The sequence below is a fragment of the Danio rerio genome, chromosome 17 (assembly GCF_049306965.1).
Source record: "Danio rerio strain Tuebingen ecotype United States chromosome 17, GRCz12tu, whole genome shotgun sequence".
NCBI classification, from domain to species: Eukaryota; Metazoa; Chordata; class Actinopteri; order Cypriniformes; family Danionidae; genus Danio; species Danio rerio.
The window spans coordinates 6,715,655-6,730,532 of NC_133192.1; the positions used below are offsets into that span (position 1 = coordinate 6,715,655).

A 14,878-nucleotide genomic window follows, 5' to 3' on the forward strand; every position below is an offset into this window, starting at 1 on the left:
AAGCCGACGTTGGGTCAAATATGGACAAAACCAAACGCTGGTTTAAAAAGTGTCTTAAAAAGTGTCATTTAAATTAAATAGAAAAACGTTTAGCCAGCACTGTTCAACATTTGTCCATATTTTACCCAATACTGGATTACAACAACCCAGCGTTTTTTGTGTACTACGGTTCAAAGACTTTTAAATATAGCTAAACACTTTCTTCTGTTGTATGATTTTGTTGTTGTTGTTGTTTTTACATTGTGTTTGAGGCTGACCATTCACTTTTGTTGTTATTGTAGTTTTGTCAGTCTTTTCAGTGTTCATAAACATTCAAATATAACATTGAATAGGCAATGGGAAAACTGAGAAACAAGCAAACAAACAAAACAAACATAGGCTTTAATACAAGAAAACAAATAAAAACAATGCTGGGTTCTCTTACTGTAACCCAGCGTTGGGTTAAATATGAACAGACTCAATCCAACTTTTGTGTTAAAAGTATTTTTTTTTTTTTTTTGTCCATATTTGACCCAAAATTGCGTTTTTGGGTAATTTTATTATTCAATTTAACCCAATTTTGGGTCAAGTATGCAATGTAAAAAAAGAAATATGACAAAGTCATGACAACAAATGATTTGTGCAACTTTAACTAATTTTAATCATTAAAATCACACAAAAAATGCCAGGTTATTTTAACATACTTCTTGGTGTAATAAGGACTAATACATTTTTTCTATTAATATTATTTTTAATTAATAGAACTAAATTTAATCCAATGTATCTAATTTGGGTTGAAATAACCCAGTTTTTTTGAGTGCAGGTTTAACAAAATATTTTTATATATAAGTTCAACTTTATACTTTTAGTCTGTTTGGCTGATTTAAGTTGAGAAAACATTTAGGCATCACACATTTTTTACAGTGCGGACAAAATTTAAATAACACTTTTAAACACAAAAGTTGGGTTGGGGTTGTCCATATTTGACCCAATATTGGGTCAAATAAGACAACCCAGATCTTTTTTTGTTTTGTTTTGTTTTGTTCTAGCCTACACTGTAACAAATGTTAGGTTCCACACAATTCCTTCATGTTGCCCCAACACATTCAATTAAGTTAACTTAATTTTACAAATTGAAGTCGATTGAACAAAAAACAATTAAGTTGTACCCAAAAAGATTGTGTTGTTTCACCTCTTTTTAAATAAGTAGCTTTAACAAGCAGCAAAAGTCATTATTGGAGTGTATGCTTTGTTTGTTTGTTTGCTAGATTTCCCATTGCGTATTGAAGGTTATATTTGAATGTTTATAAACACTCAATAAACCAAAAAACCTACAACAAAAGCACCTAATGTAGTGAATCCCGACTGACTGTCACAAACCATTCACTCAAAAAAAGCAGTTGTCTTAACCCAACATTGGGTCAAATAAGGTCAAACCCTACCGAATAGATTTAATTAAAATTTTGTGTCCCAATATTTGACCCAATGTTAGGTTACAATAACCAATCATGTTTTGAGTGTTAATCAAATGTTACAAACAAGATGAACAATTCTTTAATCTAAAATAAATAATGCTGTTTTTTTAACCCAATGTTGGGTCAAATATGGTCAAACACAAGCAAATATATTAAATTAATCCAATGTTGTGTTTGTCCATATTTGAACTAATGTTAGGTTACAATAACTAATCTTTTTTGTGTGTTAATCAAGTGCGCCAAACAAGATAAACAATTATTTAATCTGAATATAAATGGCTGTTTTTTTTTTACCTAATGTTGGGTTAAATATGGTCAAATCCAACCAAATATATTAAAATAACCCAATAATGTTTGTCCATATTTGACCCAATGTTAGGTTACAATAGGCAATCTTTTAATCTTATTAATCAAGTGTGCCAAACAAGATAAACAATTCTTTAATCCCAATTTTTAAAAATGCAGTTATTTTAACCCAATGTTGCGTAAAATATGGTCAAATCCAATCGGATAGATTAAATTAACCCAATATTGTGTTTGTCCATATATTACCAAAAGTTATGTTACAATAAATAACCACTTTTTTGTGTTATTCAAGTGTACCAAACAAGATAAACATTTTTTTAACCCAATGTTGGGTCAAATATGGTCAAACCGAACAAGATAAACAATTCTTGAACAAAACTTACCTTGACGAAGAGCTCAATATCAGGATCTTTGCCCTCTTCATTTGAGGTCATATCGCTGCAGCTCACTCAGAAACAGAAGCTGACAGAGAACTGTGTATCCTGCTGTCCCCTTGGATGCGAGTTTGCAGAAGTCTTGTGTTGTTGTTGTTCTAACAGGTTTGTGGTTGTGATTTTCCTGGCGGTCAGCTGTCAGTGAGAGCCGCTGCGCTGTCAGACCAAAAATAACCTCCACGAGGAGCAGGAGAGAAAGAGGAGTCGGGTGTCATTTACACCATTATTTATTCCGCAGCTCACTGTACCACGGCCACCGCCGCTGCTGCTGCTTTATAGAAATATGATGAATCATGTTTCACTCCTTACTGTCAAAACCTGAGTCACGACACAATGACCTCTCACAGCGCTGGTGCGAAAATCCAAACAGCACCTATAATAAGACTCCTTACGTGTCAAATGAACTCAATTCCAGAAACTTCCACAGCTGTGTTCTCTAGTAAAAGACATGGATAAAAACTGCTATGTGAAATAAGTGCCAGTTTTTCTAAATAATAGAGATATTAGTATCTGAAAGCTCAAATCAATATGTTTTCCATTGATGTACACTGTAAAAAATGATTAGAAAACTCAATTGACTTAAAGTAAACCTGTTGCTTTTCAGTCGATTAGTTGACTTTAATTAAAATAAGTAAGTAAACCTATAAAATATGCTGACTTAAAAATGTGAGTTAACCTGTTGCTTTTAAAGCGATTAGTTGACTTTACTTAAAATAAGTGCGTAAACCTGTTGCTTTTAAAGCGATTAGTTGACTTTACTCTAAAATAAGTGAGTAAACCTGTTGCTTTTAAAGCGATTAGTTGACTTTAATTAAAACAAGTGAGCAAACCAGATGCTTTTAAAGTGATTAGTTGACTTTACCTAAAATAAGCGAGTAAACCTGCTGCTTTTAAAATGATTAGTTGACTTTACCTAAAATAAGTGAGTAAACCAGTTGCTTTTAAGCGATTAGTTGACTTTACTTGAAATAAGTGAGTAAACCAGTTGCTTTTAAGCGATTAGTTGACTTTACTTGAAATAAGTGAGTAAACCTGTTGCTTTTAAAGCGATTAGTTGACTTTAATTAAAATAAGTGAGTAAACCTGCTGCTTTTAAAATGATTAGTTGACTTTACCTAAAATAAGTGAGTAAACCTGTTGCTTTTTAAAAGGATTAGTTGAATTTACTTAAGATAATTGAGTAAACCTGTTGCTTTTAAAGCGATTAGTTGACTTTACTTAAAATAAGTGAGTAAACCTGTTGCTTTTTAAAAGGATTAGTTGAATTTACTTAAGATAATTGAGTAAACCTGTTGCTTTTAAAGCGATTAATTGACTTTACTTTAAAAGTGAGTAGACATGTTGCTTTTAATGCGATAAGTACACTTTACTTAAAATAAGTGAGTAAAGGAGAACCTCTTCTGAATGTTATCAACTCTTCTTTATCTTTAGGCCATGTTCTTAATCCTTACAAGCTAGCTGTTATTAAGCCTTTTATTAAGAAACCACAACTGGACCTCAGCAACTTAGCTAATTATTTGCCTATTTCAAATCTTCCATTTACGTCTGAAATACTAGAAAAAGTTGTTTCTACTCAATTATGCTCCTCTCTGCAGATGAACAATGTTTGTGAAGTGTTTCAGGTTTCAGGGCTCATCACAGCACAGAAACCGCATAAGTGAAAATAACCAATGATTTACTCTTAGCTGCTGACCAAGGGTGCATCTCGCTATTAGTTTTACTCGCTCTTATGCCGCATTTGACACCATTGACCACAATCTCCTCATAAATCGCTTAAATTCTACAGGTGTCCAGGGACAAGCTTTACAATGGTTTAAGTCATACTTAGCGGACCGTTACCAGTTTGTGAATATTAATGGAGAGCCTTCACAAGTCAGCCCAGTAAAGTATGGGGTGCCTTAAGGATCAGTTTTAGGCCCTTTGCTGTTTACAATATACATGCTACCCCTGGGAGACATTATTAGAAGACTGGATGGCCAACAATTTTCTTTTCTTAAACTCAGACAAAACAGAATTATTACTTATTGGGCCTAAATCCTGAACACAGCAGATCTCACAACTCGACGAGGGATACAAAGTTAGCGCTACTATAAAAGATCTGGGTGTCATACTAGACAGCAATCTAACTTTTAAAAACCATATATCCCATGTGACAAAAACTGCCTTCTTTCATCTGAGAAATATCGCTAAATTACGAAGTATGCTATCCATCTCAGATGCAGAAAAGCTAGTCCATGCTTTTATGACTTCTAGAGTGGATTACTGTAATGCTCTATTTGCTGGCTGCCCAGCATCCTCAGTTAACAAACTTCAGCTAGTACAAAATGCAGCAGCCAGAGTTCTTACCAGGTCTAGAACATTTGATCATATCACCCCAATTTTATCCTCCTTACACTGGCTACCTGTTCAGTTTCGTATTCAAATATTACTTCTTACCTATAAGGCTCTAAATAATCTAGCTCCTTTTTATCTAACCAATCTTCTGTCTCGCTATAATCCAACTCGCTCTTTAAGATCTCAAAACTCAGGGCTTCTGGTAGTACCTAGAATAGCAAAATCGAGTAAAGGAGGTCGAGCCTTCTCCTTTATGGCTCCTACACTCTGGAATAGCCTTCCTGAGAACGTCCGAGGCTCAGACACACTCTCCCAATTCAAAACTAGATTAAAGACCTATCTGTTAAGTAAAGCATACACTCAATGCATCACTTAGCGATATGATACATGAATGTGCTCCACGCAGGTTTTTGCATCTCGTTTATATACACTATTAACAGCAGCTACGCTAATTTGTCTATTTATACTCTATTTCCACCTGGGGATACTCATCCCGAGGCCCTCAGATCACACAGCGCCACTGATTTGATCCAAGACCAGCGACGAGATGATCCCGAGGTTTCCATATCCTGGACCAGGCTGTATCCTGAGCAGCTGCTGTAGTGGTCATGGAGGAGTGGAGAACATGAGACTGATTCCTGTGATGCTCCAGGGACAGACGAGTCTTTGATGAGGCCCAGCGTCCAGCCTCCGGCGCCTTGACTGCAGCTCTGCACAAGACGTTTGGCCAGAGGAGAAATGGTCGTGCCCAACTGAGCCTGGTTCTCTCAATGTTTTTTTTTTTCATCACTTTCAACAATTGATGAAGTTTTTCCTCGTCACTGTCGCCACTGGCTTGCATAGTTCTGTAGAGCTGCCCATCGATGGATTTGCTTTTCAGTGTTTGGACTCACAGTTGTGAAAATCAAACCACACTGAACTGAGCTAAACTGAACTGAACTGAACTCTGAAAACTGGACTGACACTGTTTCAATTTACTATGATCTTCTATGTGAAGCTGCTTTGACACAATCTACATTGTAAAAGCGCTACACAAATAAAGGTGAATTGAAAATTGAATAAACCTGTTGCTTTTAAAACGATTAGTTGACTTTACTTAAAAATAGCATTATTTCACAGTTCTACTGTATATACACACACATCTCATTTTAAGAAATGAGATAAGGGTAAACAAGGTTCATTTTAATTTTTTAATTTTTTTCAAAATTTCTCAAAATATTTTTGTTAGAGGTTCAGCTTTTTTCTATTTCAGGTCCATCAAGCTTACTTTTTTTCTCAGCTCATGTATTTAAAGTGACAGTTCACCAAAACAAAATGAACATTTCCACATCATTTACTGAAGCGGTTAATTCTCCTGTTGAGCACAAAATAAGGTATTCTGAAGAATGTTGGAACACAACAGTCACTGCATATTATAGGAACAATATTACTATACTATGGAAGTCAACGGCTGTATTTTCCAGCATTCTTCAGAATATCTTCCTTTGCTTTTAACAAAAGAAAAAAAAAAACTTGGTTTGGAGCGAATGGAGAGGTCACACTTTACAATAAGGTTTCTTTAGTTAATAGGGGTGTCACGATTTCGATTTTTAATCGAAATCGATCGAAATTTTTGCTCAATTTTGATTATCGAATCAAAAAATAGAATCGTCGATGCTGCCACGCCCCCATGTCACGTCAGCTTGGCTTGCCAAGCGGGAAAAAAACAGGCTTGTTGAAGTGCTTGTTAAACTGCAGACGCAGGAGACCCGTCGACAGAACTTAAACCCTCTCCTCTTTCAATGAAGTCGCCGGTGTGTGAGCATTTTGGATTTCCAGTTAGTTATGTTGACAACGTTTGTGTTGTCGACAAAAAAAAAACACAGTTTTGCAAGCTTTGCTATGTACGCATTACGTACGGTTCGTCCGATAGACAACACCAGCATCGCGATCCTCCGCCCGCCCCCGTTGCAAATTCAATTCAATTCGATTCAATTCAGCTTTATTTGTATAGCGCTTTTACAATGTAGATTGTGTCAAAGCAGCTTCACATAAATGGTCATAGTAACTGGAACAGCGTGGTTCAGGTTTTAGTGTTTAAGTTCAGTTCAGTTCAGTTTAGCTCAGTTCAGTGTGATTTAATCATTACTGAGAGTTCAAACACTGAAGAGCAAATTCATCGATGCGCAGCTCTACCAATCCTGAACCATGCGAGCCAGTGGCGACAGCGGAGAGGGAAAAAAAACTTCACCTGATAAGAGTGAAGAAAAAAAACCTTGAGAGAACCAGACTCAGTTGGGCACGACCATTTTAATTTCTCCGCTGGCCAAAAGTCTTGTGCAGAGCTTCATTCGCCGTGGTTTAGGCAGGAAGCTGGCCTCAGCGAAGACTCGTCTGTCCCTGGAGCGTCACTGGAATCAGACACATGTTCTCCACTCCTCACGACCATCAGCGCAGCAGCAGCTCAGGATACGGCCTGGTCCCGGATATGGAATCCTTGGGATCATCACGTCGCTGGTCTTGGATCCAATCAGTGACTCCGCATAATCTGAGGACCTCGAGATGAGTATCTCCAGGTGAAAATAGAGAATAACGAGAATAATTAGCGTAGCTGCTGTTCATCGTGTATATAAGCAAGATGCAGAAGCCAGTGTGGAACCCGCTAGGTGATGCATTGAGTGTATGCTTTACTAAACAGATAGGTCTTTAATCTAGTTTTGAACTGGGAGAGTGTGTCTGAGCCTCGGACGCACTCGCGAAAAGTACACACTGAGGCCCTGTTTACACTGTCTTTGTTTTTAAATGGCATTTTAGAACGACAATGATTTGACATCCACAGTGGCGTGTAGCACTTCTGAGCAGCCCTCCTTCCTCTCTACCTCTGAAAATGCACATCACGTGACCACACAGACACAGACGCACACACAGCCATGCGCTCGAGAGAGCAGGTCCAGGCAGTCAGAGGACTGCTTCAATCTTTCACTCACTTGTACTTAACGTTAGTCATTTTAGCGCACACCTCAGATACTGTTGGCTGGTTCCTGTTGCTTGTGCGTCTTTTTTTCCGACGCCATTATAACGACACCGATCACTGCCTATTCACGAGTCCCGCAGAAAAAAGTGATTGACAGGTGGTAATTATGTGTGTATCTTGCCTTTATTCATTTACTGTATGATTTGTTTATGGGTAAAAGAAAGACCATGCAGGTCAGGTAGTTTAAACGGTAGGCTACAAATAATTAATTGGTCATTAATTAATTAATTATTCATAATCGAAAATCGAATCGAATCGTGCCTTTAGAATCGAAAATGTAATCGAATCGAGGATTTGGAGGATCGTGACACCCTTATAAGTTAATGTTAGTTAATGTGTTTAATAACATGAATTAATAATAAACTACATCTATCTGTACAGCATTTATATATATCATAGTTTATTTACTAATGCATTAATAACACCCAAATTGATGCTAGTCAACATTAATCAATGCAATGTGAACAACTACATTTTCATTCGCTAACATCAACTAACATAAACAATTACTGTAATAACTGTATACTTTATTGTTTGTTCGTGTTTGTCAATGCATTGACATTAACTAATACTTCTCCATTGGCAATACTCCTTACCAATTGAGAAGGAGTGAATGATTTCATTTTTTAGTGAACTGTCCCTTTAAATCAGCCAGTGGTTAGTCAACAAGCACAATAGAGTGACATATGAACATTTATACTTGTGACACATACAGTTAGTAGCCGTTTAATGGGGTCACAGTCTCTCACACCTCAGTTCTTAATAGTCAGGACGGTGTTCAGTGTGGGAGAATTACGGCTAAAACTTTCCAGTCAGTTTTTCTAAATATAGAGACATAACCTCCTGCAACACTCATTTCCACATGACATCTGACCTCAGGACTGTACAGTAACAGTCACACACTGAACTCTGCAGCTCTATATAGTGAATGCCGACTAACTAGACGTGTATTTGTGTATTACGTCATTATTAGATATTATAGATAAAGTATATACACAGAAAGTAACACCTTTAGTAAGAATGCATTAAAAGTGACTGTAAAGATAACAAACTAGCTAGATGTGGTTCTTTTGAACACTAAATACCCTTATATTAGTAGTTTTCCCATATTTAGCGGTTCATGGTTTTTTTTTGTGCTTCTGCATTTTGGGATCTTGATCATTCCTTCAACAGTTTTCAATGTTGAAAGGGGACTTTTAGTGACATTTTCAACAGTTTGAAGTGATATATTGTCTGAAATGGTGTTGTTTATTACAGTACAAAACCTGATAATACACTGCCAGTACTTGTTCTGTTATTTTTATAAACATATTTCTGAATATATTTTTTTCTTATACACTACATACTATCAAACTACTAAAATGTCAATAAAAGTCACTTTGCTAAACTGTGGAGTCGAATTTTCAACATCAAAAGTCGACAAAGCAGAGATCAACATCCCATTATGCAATTCACAACCATAAATAAACAAAACATCTGTGAATCACAAAATATGAAATGGTTAATTAATAGATATTTCACAGTAAACGCTCAAAAAAATACGATCTAAAAATATGCCTGAAAATAAAAATGTGCCGTATTGTCCACAATCATTTGAAGCATGCCTTGTGAAAATTCAGCTGTTACCTTTTAAATACTTACAGGCCACTTTATTTGGTAAACCTTACACTAAAACCTGGTTGGACCCCCTTTTGCCTACAGAACTGCCTTAATCCTTCATGGCATAGACTCAACAAGGTTCTGGAAATATTCGTCAGAGATTTTGCTCCATATTGACATGATAGCATCATGCAGTTGCTGCAGATTTGCTGGCTGCACATCCATAATGCGAATCTCCCGTTCCACCACATCCCAAAGGTGCTCAAATGGATTGAGCTCTGTTGACTGTAGAGGCCATTTGAGTACAGTGAACTCATTGTCATGTTCAAGAAACCAGTCTGAGATGATTCACGCTTTATGACATGGTGAGTTATCCTGCTCGAAGTAGCCATCAGAAGATGTGTACACTGGAGTCATAAAGGGATGGACATGGTCAGCAACACTCAGGTAGGCTGTGGCGTTGACACGATGCTCAAATAGTACTAATGGGCCCAAAGTGTGCCAAGAAAATCTCCCCCACACCATTACACCACCACCACCAGCCTGAACTGTTCAAACAAGGCACGATGGATCCATACTTTAATAGTGTTGATGCCAAATTCTGACCCTACCATCCGAATGTGGCAGCAGAAATCGAGACTCATCAGAGCAGGCAACGTTTCTCTAATATTCTATTGTCCAATGTTGGTGAGCCTGTGCTAATTGTAGCCTCAGTTTCCTGTTCTTAGCTGACAGTAGTGGCACCCGGTGTGGTCTTCTGCTGCTGTAGCCCATCCTCCTCAAGGTTGGACGTGTTGTGTGTTCAGAGATGCTCTTCTGCAGACCTCGGTTGTAACGAGTGCTTATTTGAGTTACTGTTGCCTTTCTATCAGCTGGAACCAGTCTGGCCATTCTCCTCTGACCTCTGGCATCAACAAGGCCTTTGCACCCACAGAACTGCCGCTCACTGGATATTATCTCTTTTCCTGACCATTCTCTGTAAACCCTAGAGATGGTTGTGGTTGAAAATCCCAGTAGATCAGCAGTTTTTGAAATACCAAATTGAAAGTCACTTAAATCACATTTCTTACCCATTCTGATGCTCAGTTTGAACTGCAGCAGATCGTCTTGACCATGTCTACATCCCTAAATGCTCTGAGTTGCTGCCATGTGATTGGCTGATTAGATATTTGCGTTTACAAGCAGTTGGACAGGTGTACCTAATAAAGTGGTCAGTGAGTGTACATATATACATTATAAATAAATAAATAAATATATATATATATATATATATATATATATATATATATATATATATATATATATTATATATATATATATATATACACACACACACACATATATATATATATATATATATATATATATATATATATATATATATATATATATATATATATATATATATATATATATATATATAAATATATATACAAACACACACAAATTTTATGAAAAATAAATGAAGTTTTGGTATAAAAACAGATCCAAAAATTTGTAATAAATCTTAATAAATTAAATTTTGTAATGTTACTTTTTTTTTTTTTTTGATATTTTAACCATCTAAATATAAATTGATTGCATAAAAACCTAAAAGTAACATATGACATACAGCAGGGGTGCTCCAACTCAGTCCTAGAGGGCTAGTGTCCAGCAGAGCTTCCAACCCCAATTAGACACACCTGAACCAGCTAATCAAGCTCTTTCTAAGTATACTAGAAACTTCCATGCAGCTGTGTTAAAGCAGGTTGGGGCTAAACTATGAAGGACACCAACGTCTGAGCACCTCTGATTTACAAAAGAAATAAAAACAATAGCAAAGTGAGACCTCTAGTGGCTGATCACTATAAAGTCACACAAAAAAAAAACTACTAAATATCTGAAATAGATATTTTATTTGATGTTCAAATGACACGTGACAATAGTCTCCATATATACTGTAGTAATTCTTGCTTTGCATAGATTGATGAAAACTACACAACCACAAACATTTGATTTAACAGCCAGATACTACTTGAGAGATGATGGATTTCCTTTTCAGTAACCTTCGTTTTCAGTAACTAAAGATTGACACGTTAATTTAACAAAGTCACAGTAACAAATACATCAATGAAATGACAAGCCATGAGTTAAAAGTCCAAAAAGCAAACCTCAGTGCAGCTTTTCAATGTCATTCAGGGAAAAAAACAAGTCTAAAAGTCAAAAACACAGACTAAAAAGCAATATCCGTTTGTTTTTTCCACTAAAATGAGCAACAGATTAAAAAGAACGACTAATTAAATATAAAAAATAAAATCCCGGTTCAGTTTTAAAGCATAAAAAAGTCAAAGCAGCAGCAGTTTATCATCTCCCAAAATCTGAACCCATAGATTACAGTGCAATAAGCAAAAAAAAAAAACAAGTGTATTTACATGCACAACGATCAACACTCAGAATCATTCCACTTTACAAGTAACGTTCAATCAGTTTAAGTAAAAAAGCCCTCTTAAACCCTACACAAACATTCCTCAGTAGGGATTCATGAAGAAATGGTGCATTTATCATGTGTTTATAGACTAAGCAATCATCAGACTTCAAACAATACACTCAGAAAAAGTTGCATTTCATCTAAATATTCCTCTTTTTCCAAAATTACCTCTAGAAAAATGATTAAATATTCATATTTTATTAGTTTCCCTGCAGAAAAATCTTCATAAATTAAATTTACGCAACAGGCAAGTGCAGGCAAACACTCAAAGCTGGCATTTTCAAGTAACTTCAGTATATCATTAACAAATATTCAATCAACTAAACATAAGAATTTTTTTATAATAATAATACTAATAATAAGAAAAAGAATAAGAATAATGATAATAATAATAATAATAATTATTATTATTATTATTATTATTATTAATATTATTATTATTATTATTACTACTATTTATGTTCTGTGATTCCCAAAAGCACTGTAAAACCCCCTGCCACAAATGCACACAGATATCTACTTTGGGAAACGCAGAGCAGTTTAAAGGGATAGTTCACACAAAAATGAAAATTTCCTGTTCATTTACCCACCCACGGGTAAACCAAGATGTACAGTAGGTGACTCTCTTTCTTCAGTAGAACATTAAAGAAGATTTTGAGCTGAATCTGTGGTGCTTGGTGATTCACATAATGGCAGTGAACGGTGACGGGATTCAGAATAATCACCTACAAGCAAGTCCAAAAAGAATCTGTGGCTCCTGATGACGCACTGAGGTCTTGTGAAGCCAAATGACCGGTTTGTGTAAGAATTGAACATTGTTTACAATATCATTAGCTTTAATGGTCAAACAGATCTCAGCGCATGTAATGTTGTCTGATAGTAGTCCGGTCGCTTTTGAAGATGTTTGACCAGGTGGATTAAAGCTAATAATATTCAGGGTGTCTCCGGGCTCTTAAAAAAAGTATTTTAAAAGTTCATGCACCAATTTAGAGATATTTAAGGCCCTTAAAAAGCATTTAAAAGTCTCAAATGCTATTTTACATGGTATCGGTATATACAGTACAGAAATCAGAGAGTGAAATCTAATAGAGTAGAGGAACGATGACGTCACCTTGTAGGCTAATCGGCTGCTAGCATAAAACTGGTTCCAAATATTGCAAATAAGCAGCTCTGTGTTCAAACACAGTTCATTACACTCACGTGTTTTGTCCAGCTGGATAATTCTCACACAAAAATACATCTTTAAGCACTTTTGGATCTTAACTGAAAAGCTAACATTAGGCTACTACTACAGAGTCTTCGGCGTGCTTGCATGTGACGTCAGCACCACCCTGCTACAGACAACTCGTCAAGCTTATTTTTAGAAATATGGTCCATGACAATGATTAACTCTCTCGGATTATTATATTATAATCCACGCTATATATTATAAACAAATAAATACGCAAAAAAAACACATCTGTATAGGCCTATGTGCCTTTTGGATAGTTTTTACGTGGGAAATACATCTGCTTTGCTTTACGGTTGTTGTAAAAGTTTTAAAACTGTATATATACAGTTTTAAAACTTTTACAACAACCGTAAAGCCTACTTTACAACTGTATTGTGCCTACATAGTGTTATAATAAGACATATTTAAATAAGTGTATCGCTCGCGTACAAATAGCCCACTTATCTTAGTAATAGACGACAGAAATGAGGCGAGGGACAAGTCTATATGCCTGGAAGTTTCATCATGGATTCAACATTCAATTTTTTTTTTTTTTTTTGTTTTGTTACGAAGTACAGCAAAAGCAGCCCATACAGTCATTATCTGCTATAAATTTTAAGGAGTGTAAATACTGCAGTTATGACAGAGTTAAATGTGTTCAGATGAAGAAAAAACGACAAAAAATCTATTTATCACGATAAAATGACAGTTAATATGTATGTATTTTTACACATTTATTCACATGCATGCATTACCGAGAGCAGGAAAAAGACTGCACTGGAAAGCATCGTCATAATATCGCTTAATTAAAATATATGATCAACAAATGAATGGGCCTTGACAGTCTTTACAAGTGAAGACATTATCTACACACAATCTGAATCCCCAATGAGAAAAATACTACAGAACTATAAAATACTATTCATAAAAATACTTAAATCACAGACAAATCCAAATGCCCAACACAAGCGAGCTGCGCTCCAGACCAGATCAACTCGATGATGTATAATGTCCCCGACATCGCCTGTAGTCCCATTTAGCAACTTGAAAGCAGCTGTCTTTTTTTAAGAAGCATAACCGATTAAATAAATCAAGAGAGTGATGTAGCTGATGTGTTTTATGTTGTAGAACAAAACGTGAAAGTATCTTGAGTTGGTGTTAGCCACGGACCTTATTTAAGTGATTTTACTGAAACCCCATTCAAAAAACCCATTGACTCTGGGACGAGGGAACCGAACTGCTAAAATGCTAACTAGCTTCTGGTTTTTTGTATACAAATTGACGTCATAGTTCCTCCACTCTATACACTTAAAGACCTTTCTTAAGACTCTATCCATCCATTTTAAGACCTCAACCCCACTTTAGGTTTCAACCGGTGATGTTGGCGACTTGCTGCATACTTACTAAATACTGATTGCAAGAGACTAATCCTAAATAAACGTTATTCATACACTGAATAAAACTGCTAATCCAGCAGGTGGCGCCTATAGAACAGCAGGAATAATAGTGTTGCCTTTGTTACTGCAGCAAACAAACCAGCGTGATGTTAAATCTAGCAGGATTTGATCGATTTTATAAACTAAACAGCATGCCAATATTTGCAGATTCAATTGTGGCACACTTTAGCATAGTGATACAAAATTGAATACCTTGTAAAATACCATTTGAGGCTTTTTAAGGCCTAAATTTATCTTAATTGGCGTTAACAAATTTAAATACCTTTTAAGAGCCTGCAGATACCCTGAATATACATTCATTCACTCATTCATTTTCTTTTCAGCTTAGTCCCTTTATTAATCTGTCGTCGCCACAGCGAAATGAACCGCCAACTTATTCAGCATATGTTTTACACAGCGAATGCCCTTCCAGCTGCAACCCATCACTGGGAAACATCCATACACACTCGTACACACATTCCCTAAGGATAATTTCGCTTACCACATGTCTTTGGACTGTGGGGGAAACCGGAGCACCCGGAGGAAACCCTCACAAACACGGGAAGAACATGCAAACTCCACACAGAAATGCCAACTGACCCAGCCAGGGCTCGAACCTGCAACC

General features: G+C 36.1%; 2 protein-coding genes across 3 annotated transcripts in view; both read right to left on the minus strand.

Annotated features, from left to right (window-relative positions):
* Nucleotides 1–2,310, minus strand: part of clic5a (chloride intracellular channel 5a) — a 17,784-nt gene extending 15,474 nt beyond the window's left edge. Inside the window, exon 1 of the mRNA NM_001007385.2 lies at nucleotides 2,144–2,310. Coding sequence (NP_001007386.1) covers nucleotides 2,144–2,194 — 51 coding nt within the window. The 5' untranslated portion in view covers nucleotides 2,195–2,310. The remainder of the gene's footprint in view (nucleotides 1–2,143) is intronic.
* enpp4 (ectonucleotide pyrophosphatase/phosphodiesterase 4) overlaps nucleotides 2,144–14,878 on the minus strand; it is a 27,338-nt gene continuing 14,603 nt past the window's right edge. The window contains exons 5-6 of one of the 2 annotated variants that reach the window (XR_012392728.1): nucleotides 7,853–9,547; nucleotides 2,504–6,084 (exon numbers count right to left, since the gene is read on the minus strand). The gene's annotated coding sequence lies outside the window, so the exon portion shown is untranslated. Of the gene's footprint in view, nucleotides 2,370–2,503; nucleotides 6,085–7,852; nucleotides 9,548–14,878 lie in introns of those variants that run through there. The other variant, XM_073927262.1, reaches the window with a different exon arrangement.